Consider the following 15,324-nt stretch of genomic DNA (forward strand, 5'->3'; position numbering starts at 1 on the left):
CTGAACTTTTTTGGGCAAATTCTGCACTGATTGCAATGGAAATAATTCTACATAATTCTGCAAAATGTTAACATTTGGTAAAACGCATAAAAATTTGCTGAGAATACTAAAGTAGAATGAAAAGGGAAAAAAATAAGCTTAAAGAAAATTAAAATATTTATTGACCATTCAAAGGGTGGGGAAATAGACAATATATGTCTATCTATACACACACACGCATATATATATATATATATATATATATATATATATATATATATATATATATATATATATATACAGCGCAAGAGTGTTTAATAATAAAATACATAACTTGAAAAATGCAGAATTTTGTGGACTCAGATTCTATGAAAATATTAGCCAATTTTTCAGCGTAAATTCTGAAATAAATCTCACAACACATACCAAAACAAATATTACTGCACAAATTTGCGCTTTTATAAAATCAGCCTCTACTTGCAAATATAGGCCTATAACAGGAAAGAAACAACACAAAAAAATTGCAAGAACACAAATCTGGGATTTACGAGTTCATCAAGGGCAAAACACACACAGATCAAACCGACAGAAGCTTCCTTAAGGTCTTGTTAGGTAAATCAGACTGACAGCGGTAGAACGAACGGCAGCAGGCTGACCGCCTTACGAGGGACGGACAAAGCACGAAAAGATTTACAAAAATTGATGTATCCTTTCCTTCGTCTGCTTTCTATTTTGCGTCACGTGACTAGAGCCCGCGCAAAAGAGCCACTTTTAAGCGATAACATCAACCGGCAGAGAAGGACGGAAGGGAAAAGAGAAGAAACATGAAAGGAAGAGCAAGATAAGAGAGGGAAATCAAATGAAAAGGGAAGCAACAGCGAACAGAAAAGGAGAAATGACGGACGGACGTAAAAGTGGAAGAATAGAGAGAGAGAGATGCAGCAGCGAGGGAAAGAGACGATGAAAGGGTGAGCACAAGGCCGAGAGAGGGAGAGAAACCGAGCACGCTCCACATCTGTTCCATTATTCATCATATTCCCCGTTCAGTCGCGCGCACACACACACACACACCCCGAGAGCCCCACCGCGCAGAGGAAATCTCTCTCACGTATGCAAGCAAGAACGCCAAAGACAGAAGACTACATAGCCAACAAAAACACACACTATCGACTAGCTAAACACCGATATATATCAGGCAGGCAAATTCATTGGATATTTCGCAACTTAATGATCTGAACTGAACGATAACCCGATTATTGCCAGGTTCTTACAGCCTTATTAATAGATAGTCATTTTATCTTAAAATAAGTGTTTTTTGTTTTGTTTTTTAACATTCATATCCAAAATGTACATTTGTTTGTTACATTGTTTCAAATTTTGGCTGAATTTTTATTTTTTTATTTTTTTTAAGTGTCTTTAAAATAAGAGTTTTTACATTCACTAAGAAATAATAGAATATATTTTTTATGTATTTAAAAAAAAATTGTGAATTGAGTAAATATTGTCTAAAATAAGCATTAGAAATTTTGCATACAAGCATAAAAACAGTCTAGATTATATCTAACTGAAAAACACATGTAATTTGACCATTATAACCAATATTCACGAACATGTGCAAATTTGCGCAAGCAGTACATTTGTAAATCGGATCCTCACCGCAAAGTCAGATCCACTTCACATCATCGGTCCCCTTAGAAATGCAATGATTTAGTTTGTTGGAGGCGAAACTGGCGGATCTAATAGATTGGGCCGAGACAAAAGCACCTTAGAGAACCTTCAACACGCAGACCACCAACTGTGCAACTGTTCGTATGTGCGCGTGTGTGTGCGTATGCGCATGAGAACCCATTCTCATGGGCAAACTTTTCCAGCCTGCGTAATGTGCTCCTCTCCTTCAACAGGCTAATTAAAGTCCTACCCCGAGAACCCTTGAGACCGGATTCACTGCACCTACCCCACACACACACATACAAGCACAGAAGTGTGCGTGCTCTGCAACCTAAGTGAATCACTCAATTAGCAAAAGGGGAGCAAAGACCTTAATGCCTTTAAAAATCAACAGAACAAAAGCAGCGTGCTAAAAGCGCACGCACACACACACACACCCTGGGGCTTACAGCGGAGAGTTGTGCATCACTGGCATGCGTGTCTTGTCCCTCACACCTCGTCATAGACAACACAAATTAGCTTGCATGTGCGTACGAATTCCCTCGGCTGAAGAGCGAGAGTATGTATGTGTGCGGTGGGAGACGGATTTTGACAGGGACATCTGGGGGATATTAGCCTCCCATTAGCACGCAACTGGGCACACACACACAAACGCACACACACGCAGACAATAAGGCATTAACTAGCAAACCATCTCTCAGCTTGAGTAAAACCAAGATACATATGTATAGTACATATTACTCACACACACGCACAGAGTGAGGGATAGAGCAAGATAAAGAGTCTCGTCTTGCTGCTCTCTAATCCTCCTGACAGAACGCCAGCACAATATCCAGCAGCCAAGATACTGACGGGCAGCCTCACATGCACACACGTTGTTATTTGCACAGTTGTGGAATCTCAAGGCTCATTACTCTGCGGCATGCGTTTTTTTGCCGAAGCTTTTATACCAACAAGGACGCAAGCGTCTGAGAGAGTGCGTGTGAGCGTGTGCAAGTACGGCTTGTCAATCAACAAGAATCATTATTGCTATCCCAAAGCCGCAGACACAGGGCGACGTGCTCCGCTTTCCTCTAATCTGCCTCTCTCTACTGTCGCGCTCTCGTCTTTCACCTCAGTTCTCCCCTCAGCGCTCAGTATCCTCTCTCTTTCACTCCTTTTCCATCCTTTCTCTCTGCTTTCTAACAGCTTTTCACTCCCTCTCTCTTTGTGTTTCATTCATTCATTCACACTGCTTGTGTCTCCCCGCTCAGTTCTCATCTTCTGGGTCCTTTTCTGACCTGCATAACTAAATGAGACTTAGTCTTTGCTTAGAGCACCATTTACAGATATGCTATTCGAAAGAAACAGGGTGTAGTATGTAGAACATTGTATGTAGCGTGAAAGGATGTAGTTTGTATAGTATATAAAGGTAAAGTATGCGTGGGGTAAAGATTGTAGTATATAGGTAGTATTATGTAGTAAGTAGGGTGTAGCCTATGTCAGGTGCAATGTATAGGCCGTAAACTACGTTGGATGTGAGAAGGATGTAGGCCATGGGTGTCAAACTCCAAACAGCCCTGCAGGGTTTAGCTTCAACCTTAATTAAACACATATGGTACAGCTAATCAAGTCCTTTAAGCTTATTTGAAAATGCAGTTTGGGGCAGGGTTGGAACTAAACTCTGTAGGACTGTGGCCCTCCAGGAATACCATGGACACCCCTGGTGTAGGCCATTTTATTTAGGGTGTAGGACATAGTATGTGGAGTATAGGGTGTAAAAGGAGTGTAGTTTTTAGGGTGTATGATGTTGTGTGTAGGGTAGTATGTATTTGTAGGAGGTAGGCTGTAGGTAGGGTGTAAGGTATAGTATGTAAGCCAAGGCATATGAAACCTGCATCAGCATCTCTACCTGAACAGTTGACCAGTTTGTGACTAAATAGCTAAACGAGGAAACCGTTTAGTCATGCAAATAAAACAGGATAACAGATGACAAAACCAATTTACACCTCAGTCCCTTGCCATCTTAAGTCCAAGGTCCTGTTGAAACAGTGTCCTCTATTTTCACCGACAGGATTCTCTGTTCTACCCAGAATAATCTGCTCTCCGCTTACAACTATGCATTTAAATGACAGAATGGGAAGATGTACCTGTGTCGGATCCAGTGAATTCCAGCTGTTCCTTAGTCCAACCTCTCTCCACTTCTGCTTTCCTCTTCACCCCCTTGTCTTCAAATCCATTTGCTTTGACCTTTCGATCCACAGCAGGGACACCGTGGGTGACTCTCGGGATCTCTGGGGGGCAAGGGTCAAGCTTATCCCTCCTGGCGGTTTGAAGTGGTGGAAGAGAGGATTTGGATGTGGGAGACAAACCCAGGTTGGGAGCTCCGAATTGCGGCCTGTCATGGTTGAGCTGCCCCTGTCTATCCCACAATTCATGAAGATTATGGAGGTGGCGGGGCTTACTGAGCCGAAGACCCGTCAACTCGATACACACCTTTAGATTCTTCACCTCCTGCTCGGAGGGTTGCGGCCACACGTCTGTGGAGATAGATAGAGGGAATCCGTTAATACCTTGTATTAACATCTGGATAGGATGATCCAATTTTACGTGGTCAGCTGGGACGAATTGCTGTGTACAACTGGATTTAACATGAATCTCAAATTCAGACAAGGGGTGATTCTGATTTTGAGACTACATATATTAGGTACTAAACTGTGCCCAAATTTTTTCAGAAGACACCAGATATTGCATCCCAAGTGTTGTAAATGCATGACCTTTTTCTTTTCTTTTTTAAAAATTGGACTAGTTTAAAAACCCTTGTTCTGGCACAATAATTGTGTGGTAATATGAATCAGGTGATGTTGCATTTAGGATGCATTAGGCTGTACATTACAAATGCTATGTGCCATATACATCTCTAACCACTAGAAGTTATTAGTCGGATCACAATGTATCTCCAGAATTGGATAATAATGCATCTCCAGAATGCAATGCACCCGGTTTACAGCTGAATTTAGCACTGTCCACTTGTGTTAATGCATAAGATGTTCATGCAAAGTATAAACAAAGGGTTGCACACTTAAAGCAGGAATCGCTTTCCAATTGTTAATTGAGTCGTTTCCTCCTAGAACACAAACACCCACAAGTTTGATAGCTTTTAAATGAAAGTACGGAGCTGAACAGAGACCCACATGCAGACACATTAGTTTTGCTGACAAAAACATGCTTTCTGGGACACGTTTAAACGTTGCGAATTTAAACAAAGATTGTTTTGATGTCTGAAAACGCCCTTTAGACTGAGCACAAAGAAAGAGCAGGCAGAGAACGCCTGGCAGTTGTGTTTATCTGGACCATGTGATGGCAATAAACACAAATCAAGATGAATTGAAAAGGCCAGCGAAAGGATCAAAGCGGGACTGAGCAGAGGAAAGGGGAAAAGAACAGCTGAACCCTGGAGAGAGAGAGTGAGACGTGTCAGAAAGCGAGACAGGAGATTGGCGATAAGATGAAAGACAGAGCGGACCATCCACTACTTGGCAAAGAAAGAACGGGATGAAAAGATGGAAAACAGGACAGATATCGTTAAGGACATTGGAGAGACAGACAGCCGAGACGTCTACCTGAAATCAGCCTCACTCTCTTCGCCGCGATGCCATTATCGTCCTCTCCTCTCGTCCGTCTCTCTCCATCTCTTTCTTCTGCGGTGTGTGTGCAATCAGGGTGGCCTTGGCTCTGTTCCAAACCCAATGCACGTTTCCTGCTCGTCGCCGTGCCAACAGACCCCTCCTCCTCTCCTTTCACATCCCTCACTCTCTTCTCCTCTGCTCGCCGGGACTGCGGGATGTCGGATGGTGGGCCGCACCGCTGGAGCACGGGAACTCTGTTGTTTGCACATGTTGATGTCACACCTGCATAGCCACAAAAACACAAATGTGTTAGTCACCTGCTTGCAAAGAAAGATCTTTTTCCAAGTTCAAAAGAACCACGACAGGCCAGTAGAGCACAAGGCCACAGATGGTGAGATATAGAGAGGAAAAAACTACAGAAACCTCCCCCCCAATCCTGGACAGTTGTGTGTTTGTGCTAACTACACCACACCCATCCCACATGGGGAGCTAGACGGCAAACAGGGACGCGCTTGCTTGCGCTCTCTGCAAGCTTAAATTAGCCCGAAACATCCGTGCCAAGAGCGCAAGCGGCAACCCAGCTCAAGTCTCCTCTCTCTCCCCCTTCCTCTCTCTCCTCGCACTCTCCTCCCCCCTCTCCTGCTTTCTCCCGTTCTGTGTGTGGCAGTGAAAAGCGCTCCTTGAGAATGTCTCCCGGCAGCTAAGAGCAGCAGCATAGATCAAAGACAGGCGCTAGGGGCTCACACTCCATACCGCCCGCTCCTCTCTTTCACACACACACACTCCCACCGCATATTGAGGCACATGCACGTCCTAAAAAACATGCACATTATTCATCTAGCCGAAATAAGTCACACAAACCAAATCTATCAAAAATTATGCAATAGTGCATAATTGTACATCCAAAAACTTCATTATCACGCTCTCCATGCAGAACAGAGCAACCTTTATATTAGCCTGGGTAAGAATACAGCCCACCCTGCCCCGGGCTCACACAGACACGCACAAAGCATGTGACTAACACCACATGCATCCCATAATTCATGGCAATGTGTGCACCATAGCAACTCTGCACCAAAACAGATCACCATGGTAACATCGTTTGCGTCACCCAGAGAGAGTTAATGTGGCCATTCCCAGAGAGCGAGAGAGAGATGTTGAAGGACAGACTGGGCATAAAAATCAAGAGAGGAACGAAGGACATGAAACATCCAGAAAGGTCACGCAAAGTCAAATAATCAATTTGGTTTCTTAAATCAATTACTTGAACTGTATCAATTGTTGAATAGAATGGTATTCGGCAGATGTGATCAAATTAAAGCTCTGATCAAAACTACAGTAGAAGGTTTTTATGTAGCATTTTCACCCTTGGAGCTTCACAGGGACTGCCAGTCTGCTGAGCGCACTCTGTTTATGTAATCCAGAGCACTGTTAATTGTCTGTGTGGCTGACACACATGCAAGTGTTCACGCACACGCACACACACACACACACACACACTCTGACCCACATGCACAGGAAACGCCTCGCCTCTGTGAAAGCCACCAGGGAGAGCGAGGTCACATAGCAGCAAAGTGTTGATTTGGAAATCTGATGGCATTAGGCCATTACCAAAGCTCAAGTGGAAAAAACAAGAGCCAAAACAGCATAGAAAGAGGGACAAAGAGAAAGATGTAGAGTCAGAGCATGTGCCTGTTTATTTGTGTGCTTCCTGTTTGAGGGTGGCGGTGGCGGAAGCCATGTTTACCACGTCGTTTCCGCTGGTTTAACGCTGTTGCATGGAGCGCCACAGTGCAGGGACCGTCCCTTGTGACATGGGAAGGAAGTGTAAGGGGGTTGAGGGGGGGTTAAGAAAGATGGAGCGCCTTTAAAACTGGGATGGTTAAGGAAGATTTCAGGAGATAGGACAAAAGAGACGATGAGTGAAATGCATGAAAAAAAGCAGCCTGCAAGCAAGACAAAAGTTAGAGACAGCGCATACGACATAAGTTACAAGAAAGACGGAAAGTGTGAGACAAAGATAGCCAGCAAAGAGAAAGAAAAAAGGGAGTGCTAGAGAGGGAGACAGCGCGAGAAGGATTGCACTTGTGTGTGTGTGTGTGTGTGTGTGTGTGTGTGTGTGTGTGTGTGTGTGTGTGTGTGTGTGTGTGTGTGTGTGTGTGTGTGTGTGCACGCATGTCTTACCGTTGTGCTGCTCGGTGTGATCAGAGAGGGCCGAAAGGGCTGCGGAGGGCCTGGAGCTTGGCTGGCTCAGTTCCCAGTCTCCCGCTCCGCACTGGCTCTCTGCCAGCTCCCTCTCTCTTCCCAGTCCGGGCGCTGCAGACGGCACACACCCCTCCTTCTCCTTCAGCTCCAGCTCCGAGAAACGCATCATCGCACGCTACACAGACACACACACACAGCACAATCGTGAAACCAGATCCAGTGTTACGAGCACCAGCTGTAAAGCCTGTCTCTCATGTGCTCCAGTACAACAAAAATAGAGGGGGAAAAAAACAGAATAAGACTTGCATAAAATAAATCTGCAGTGAGAGTAGAAAGTGCATTAGAGTCAATTCAGAAAATGCATATCAATAACTTATAACAAAAGCTAAGTGATACAGGTGAAGTCAGGGGATTCATTTTACTCAAATTTGACCATGCAATTTTCAGGACCCCTAAAATAGGAGGAAAAGGAAGAAAAAAAGTCTAACTTCACAACCGCCTGTGGGCGCAAAACTAAGTGTTACTCATTTCAACTGATTAGTAGTTTAAAAATAAAATGAACTGACCTCCCAAAACGCAGCTGGTTGACTTAAATTACTGTCCTCTTGTGATAATCCTTCCATCTAAGCAATCAGAATGGGGCTCAATATCTTTTTCAATGATTTGAATTGAATATTTACACAAATTTAACACATCTGCAAACAAACATTAACTTACCATTACACAAAAAATATGGGGGAATTCAGGAAAATATCTGAGAATGATATGGCTTTAAAAGCTGATGTTTAAATCATACAAACTTTAAAAGGATATGTGGAAATGCATAGAAAACACTGGGCTTATTTAAAAAAAACTTTCCAAAATTGTGTGGGCTATCTGAAATTAGGGCATTGCCTTCCATCAGCCTCTCCCTTACTCTCCCTCGACTGCGCGACTATGTGTGTGTGCGCTAATGACTCTGCCAGTCGGCGAGCGCTCTGCTCGCTGCTGCTGGTAAGAACTCTAATCTTCCCCATCAGGAAAGAATGGGCCGGATTTCACTTAAGCTGGGAGGGCTGCCACCACTGACATGGCTATTGGGGGCCTGGGGGTGTGCATGTTTTTGTGTGCGTGTGTAAAGAGAGGAAAGGAGTGCAAGATGGAAGCCTGTAGGAAAGGGTGTGTGATTATGTTTGGGTATGCCCCACACACACACACACACACACACACACACACACACACACACTGGTCTCCAGAGCTCACCTGCAGGTTAACAGTTGCCTGCAGCATTATGTGCTAGCAAGGCCATGGCATGCATGCACGCGTACGCACACACACAAACATTTGGCAGCTGAGCTTCCGCACGACTGGGCAAAGCAGCCACAGACGGCACTTTGTGTTAACCCTTTCGGCCGCTGACTGAACCGCACACTCAAGCGTGTGTGTTCTTGTATAAACACACAAGTTCTCTCACACTAATTGTAGAACTTCTGCCATTAAAGCCTGTTTGACAGATTCACAGCAGGGGCCCAAAAACTGCTAGAAAGAGAGAGCAGGAGAGGGAGAGTGGGTTACGGAGATCTGTAATTAGCAAGGCGTTCAATATAACCGAGTGTGGAAGTTAGATACAAGTGCTCGTTCAAAGCCGAAACTGAGGTCATTGAGCTATTTTTAAAGTGTATCTGTAAATCTCAGGATGGCTGGGAAACTTTATGCTACTTAAACTACCAGCTACTGGTCCTTGAAGAGTTGACCAGGGAACAGAAAATGTGAGGTGTTCTCAAATTATAACACTCTTACATGACCTGAATGATTCTCAAACAGAAAATGTGACAATGACATGTGACATGCTTCATAATTGCACAAACTTCCCTATTCATTCTAACCAACATACAAAATTGCATAACTGACCTGCAATGCTCGCTGTTCCCGGCTCAATTTGCTGGAGTCTGCATACAGCTCAGTGGTGACGCACTTGAAGCGGTCGCCAACATAGCCTGAGGAGTTGGCTATTCTCTTAGCCAAGCTGGATCTCTTGCTTTTAGACAATCCATGTCCATCCTCCTCCTCCTCATGAGATTCTGTGTCTTCTAGTCCATCCTTGCCCAAGTCCACATATTGTTGATGAGCGTGGTGCCGATCAACTTTGAATTCAGCACCATCACCTCGAGCCCTTTCGCCGGAGGTTCTGGCACAGCGTAGTGTCTGCTCTTCCAACATGTCAGGTAGTGGGCTATGCTCAGAGGAGCTTTCTTCAGTCTGGCTGTGCACAGGAGACTCAGACTGCTTTTGTGGACGAGGTGGACTACATACCTCTGTCCGTCGCTCTGAATCAGTTGGCCAGGATACGGCAGGCTGGCTGGAGCGCAAGATCTGCATGAGCTCTGGCTCTTTCCCCTCAGAATTACTGCCACTTTCATTTGCCATCCCTGTCCCACTGCCGACTGGCTTAGCTGGCTCTTTGCATTTGACATCGATGGCACTATATTTGTCTGGCTCTGGACTGCCATCTGTGTCATCTTGGACCAGGTCGATGCAGACAATCTCCTCTTTATTCACTGTGTGAGGCTTGCTCTGAGATTTTGAGCCCAAAATTTCTTGTCTCTCTGACTCCCTCTCAGATTTGTAACTTGGGTCTGTGTCAGTGATGCTCTGGCGCTTATATGGAGTCTCGTCGTGGTGCCAAGGCTTGTCCAGGGGTCTGTGCCTCAGTTCCAGACGCTCAGTGACTTTGTGGTCCAGGGGCAGGTGGGGAGACATTAGTGGATGGACCATCTCTTGTGAGTCGTGGTAGGTCAGATATTCTCCATGACTGGGTGGGATGCCATATGGGATGCCATGCTTGGGTGGCAAACGTGCTGAATACAGACTGTTAGTGCCCAGCATAACTGGATGAGGGTACACTGGCCCTTTTCCTGACAACTGCAAGTGGGAAAGGGAAAGACTCTCGGTTACTGGGTATGAGAGATATCTGCTAGAATATGCTAAGCTGGGAGGAAGATAAGTTTCACCCTGAGGCATGTAAAGGTGGCTTGGAGCATGCGCATTATCTAAATGTGATTGTTGGGGCTTGAAGCCAATTTCAGGGGATTCATTTTTTTTGTGCGTCTTTGAGGGCTTTGTAGCTGTGGGGTGGCTGCCACCATGGTTATTAGTTGGGGTCTTCTCTGGTGGGGTGGGAAGTGATTTTGGCCATTCACCATTAATCTTGGGAGAAGGTGAGACAGATGATGGCCGAGATGCTGTAGTCATGACAATAGGTGCAGAACTTGGGTTTGAGCCATTGTTTTGGTCATCAATTCTGGAACAAGAGGAACTTCTTGACTGTGGCACCACATGTTCAAGATTCTTATTCTTGATGATGCTGGAGCATTTGTTTTGACTAGCCTCAGAGCTGATTGTCTGGGTAGGACTTGGCACTACCCAGGAAGAAGGTAAAGTGCTAATTATCTCAGGCCTTTCTGGAGTTTTAGAAGTAGTGCTAACAGCCGGAGAAAGAGTTTCTTTTAAAAGCTCCCTGTTTGGGGGAAGTCCATAACGGGCAGTGGGGGAATAGCCAAGCTTGGCTAAGGCCTCTAATTTTTGGGGGTACCCATTGGTAGGTCCTTCGAAATCAATGATTTTGGCAGACAGGTCTAAAGGCTTGTCTGCTGGGTCTTTGGTAATAGGTCCCTGTTGAGGTGGTTTCTCAGAAGAGGTCTTAACAGGTGAGCTGCTCCCCTTTCTTTCATTCCCCATACCTCTGGACTCCATGGTTGCCTCTTTGGCTTTAGGCTTCTGGCTAGTTGGCCGAATTGGAGAGCGAAGCTCTTGGGACATGCTGCTAATGTAGATAGGGTGAGCAACCGACGGTGATGATGACGAGGATGAGGAAGGACTCCTATACAGAGGCTTCTGGAACTCCATAGTGCTATCCACAAGAGGTGGAGGAGGGGGTGGGGGGGCTGCAGGTGGCTGAGCGGGGCGTGGTGTAGGGCGGGGTGGTTGCATTACATGGGAAGGACATGAGTCTACTGAGACTATGGAACTGGCGCTGCTGCTAATACCAACGCTGCTACTGCTGCTAACATTACTGCTAGTGCTGCTTGTGTTTTTGCTGGATGGGGTCCGGATGGACTTGCTGTTGCTAGCACTGTTTCCACTGCTGCTGTGTTGCCTATCACTGGGTGACTGATGGTGGGGCTGGGTCTGCTGATGTAATGTCTGCTGCCCAAATGCTGAGGGCTCATGGTGAATCCTTTGACCAATACTTGCCATTGTTTTGTCCTGGTGGTGCATCATAGGTGATAGTGCAGTAGGGGCAACAGTTGCAGTGGGGATCCTGAGAGGAGGAGGAAGGGGTGATGATATAGGTGCAGGGGGATACGGGGGCATGAAAAACAAGCGCTCTGCACCAGCTGCACTGCCTCCTGCACATAGAGACTGGTAGGCCAGATGCTGAGGAAGGTAATGTGGTGGTTGTGAAAGGATTGATGCTTTATACATGTTCAAAGCAGTGTATTTACTAGAGTCTAAGAAAGGGTACATTCCAGCTTCATGGTAAGGACTCATCCAAGGAACCCGCAGATAGCTACCACCATTGAGACTCAGTTCTGGGGGCTTATCTCCTGAAACAACCCGTCTGTCCAACCCTAAAGCGTCTGCTCCAGTCCCAGGCACCATCAGCGACTTCTGAATCCCAGGTGGGGAACTTTTATAGAGTCCAACATAACTGTTTGTGTTCTTTCTGCTGTCGAGAGACACATCTGGTTTGTAGAGCAAGTCGGGGATCCTGTCACCAACATAGCCCTTTTCTGTTGGCAGGGTCCGAATTCCTGGTGGGTAAACCATCCCTCCATGAACGCGGAGGCTCTCCCGCATCAAGCTGGTCCGATCGATGCCAAGCGCACTGAGAGGGTTCATTCTGCAGGTTGTACTCGCATCCACCTGTGACAAAAGAGCAAAAAGTGGTAAGGGTGGGGGAGAGGGAGAGGGAGAGACAACAAACAAAGAGCAATAAGACTCAAACAACGGACAGACAAGTGAACAAAAGCCCAATCCAGATTAAAAAGAGGAACAATCCATCCAATCTTTATCTAGAGATAACATTCACCTTTCACTAAATCAGATGGCTGATTTATCATGGAAATAAGAGACTGTGGTAAGAGCATGTGGTAAGAGCCAAAAAAAATGAATCACAACACGACAGACATCACATGTGGTCATGTTATACAAAATCAGACTTTCTTTTTAAAATGTCAGAAAAAAAAGCATCTCACTCTCTTATTATAAACTGATTCATATGCATTAATCTCATGTTTTTCCCCACCATTATAAAAAATCTAGGAAATTACAAGGACGTCACACTATATTGCACTTTTCAAGGTCACAACAGGAGAATGCAGAAATCGTTCTTAAATGTCAGCTCCAGTGAGGTTATAGTGTGGGAAAAGCAGCAGCTTTGATGTATGTTTTCTGTGCAGTATGGTAGACAGCACAGATCGGTCTTCCCATCATACCTGAGAGCGACCTGAGAGTTTAAAATATGCCAGTCCTGGTTTGTACATTCTGACAGAAAGCATCTGTCAACAATGGAGAATTCTAATGCGTGAAAACAGGTGATTATGCACTTTACAAGCATGAAAGATTGATATATTTCAATGTGGGAGGGGACAGTTAAAAAAAGTTTGTGTTTATAAAATATATATATGTACATATATATGTATACACATATATATATATATATACACATTTTATATATATATATATATATATATATATATATATATATATATATATATATATATATATATATATATATATATACACACACACACACATTATATAAACGCAAAATTTTATGTTAGATGCAATTAATCGTGATTAATCGATTTGACTGCACTAGTTCCAACACATGACTAACTGAAAGGGTTTACATTCATGTGCACGTATTAAATGCATGAAATGCTTACCATGCTTTGAATGAGGACTCTGTCTTCTCTGTTAGTTCTCAACAGATTCTCTTGTCTTCACCATCCCATAAGGATAATTTTCTGTTGGAGGGAAGAAAAAAAATTATATAGGCTACATCATACAGCTCAAAAGACTGAAAATTTACCACATTCTATTATTTATTCATATACAGTTTAAGTTCCAGGTAAACACAATGAACTGGAGTGAAAATTAACCTTGATCACTGAGCAGAGAAATTGGCATACTGGAGAGAGGGAAAATGAGAAAGGACCTCTTCATGGTGAGGCCTTGGCCTGCTTCTCACCTCCACATGCCTTCATCTCGACGAACGGTCACCGGGCTACATGCTTTGTTATCTCAGAGCAAGTGCACTGATAAGGAATCCCTCTGCATTCTGTACTTGTTCCGTGCAACGCAAAGCGGGTAGTGTCTTTACAGCGGAGAAAGCAGCGATAAAAATCAAAATACCCCTCCCCAAATACTGCTGCCCAGCCCCACAGCTTGGCAAGACATTACAGCAGTGCTTTGTTGACTAGGCGAGCTGCGCCTCTGTTATTGATGGCTCTACAGACCCCCGATTTCAATAACGCAGACCCAGAGCTTATCTAGAGACATGGCCACAGTCGCTGCTATTGAAGGAGTGAGACAGCTTGCCCTCTGTAATCAATCAAACCAACCTACACACATACACAAACAGATGTGCATGCATCACTTCCGTAGCAACCCAAGTCAAACGCTTCAGTGCTTTTAAACAAAATTAATAAATACAATTACAAAAAGCAGTTGCATTTATGCAAAACAGTAAAACATGCATTTTTATTCACATTAAGTACATGCACCCAACAGTAAACCTCTTGCATTTACTCATGAAGTTGAATTATTGTTCTAACTATACCAGCATTAAGCAGCCATTCAACTTAATAAACGTAAATTCTGCCCCTGTTCCCGGAGCGTGTGCTTCCCTTCCCCCATCCTCCCCTGCTCTCAAAACCTAATCCGACCCTGCCGTGGGGAGCGCAACAGAAACCCACTCGCCTTGGCCATTCAGACACGTTCTCTGCGCTCTCATTTTCCGTCCCCTCTGTGACCCGCTCTTTCATTCCGCCAGCGGGGGCGAGGACATTATGCATTTGAGGGGCGCTTCGGTAAGAGGGGTACGCACCCCCCACGGAGGAAAGAAACCTCCGCTCTCAAAGACATCAATCACAAGCCAAGCGCGCCGGGCGCTTTGTCTGCAGGTGAGCCAAAACTGAAGCGAGCTATACATAGGCTGTTTTAACTTTGTTTCTAATCACCTTGGCTTATAAACTAAACAAAAAACTACACAAAGGTTAACTTTGCTACGTATTTTACGTTTCTTTTTTATATCCCCGCCATTATTAAATATAGACTAGGGCCTACTGTAAACGGCGCTGCCTAAAGAAAAAAAATGCTGTAATTTTGCAGCGCGTGATGTTCAGCTCACTTCAAATCTAATAGACCGTGTAGGTAGATTGATGCATATGTATACGTTAAAAAAATGTGTAGGCTATATATAGCTATATAAATATAATAATAAAAAATCGCATGCAACTTTTTGCATACACAAATATAAATACTGAATAAGCTTATATAAAAACAAAAAAAGAGCGAATTAATTAAATGGAAGAACATTTTTGTCTTTGTCAAGAGAGAAAGAACATTTTCTCTTTTGTATTTGCCATTTGGTATAATAATGCAAAAGGAGGATCAAAACAACAATAACGCTTAGTATATTCATATTTGGAAACTAAACTAATTATTTTGAATGCCTACCCAAAGACGTCTACCCAACTGTGTGGCACAGAGACAAGGCGCGAAAGCCGTTGCTTCAGGTTGGTGTTGACAGAAGAACACGAGATGATGTTATAAAGTGTGCGGAGCATGAAAGAGAGTGTTAAATGTTTATCTCCTG

At 44.3% G+C, this 15,324-nt stretch overlaps 1 protein-coding gene across 2 annotated transcripts in view; it reads right to left on the reverse strand.

Moving 5' to 3' along the window:
- bcor (BCL6 corepressor) overlaps positions 1-15,324 on the reverse strand; it is a 41,624-nt gene that overhangs the window by 19,597 nt on the left and 6,703 nt on the right. Inside the window, exons 2-7 of one of the 2 annotated variants that reach the window (XM_079890043.1) lie at positions 13,391-13,471; positions 9,351-12,365; positions 8,027-8,083; positions 7,440-7,635; positions 5,250-5,537; positions 3,777-4,166 (exon numbers count right to left, since the gene is read on the reverse strand). In XM_079890043.1, the coding sequence (XP_079746169.1) occupies positions 3,777-4,166; positions 5,250-5,537; positions 7,440-7,635; positions 8,027-8,083; positions 9,351-12,365; positions 13,391-13,393 (3,949 nt within the window). In that variant the 5' untranslated portion in view covers positions 13,394-13,471. The remainder of the gene's footprint in view (positions 1-3,776; positions 4,167-5,249; positions 5,538-7,439; positions 7,636-8,026; positions 8,084-9,350; positions 12,366-13,390; positions 13,472-15,324) is intronic. The other variant, XM_079890044.1, reaches the window with a different exon arrangement.

Source organism: Squalius cephalus (genome assembly GCF_949319135.1).
Source record: "Squalius cephalus genome assembly, chromosome: 13".
Classification (NCBI taxonomy): Eukaryota; Metazoa; Chordata; class Actinopteri; order Cypriniformes; family Leuciscidae; genus Squalius; species Squalius cephalus.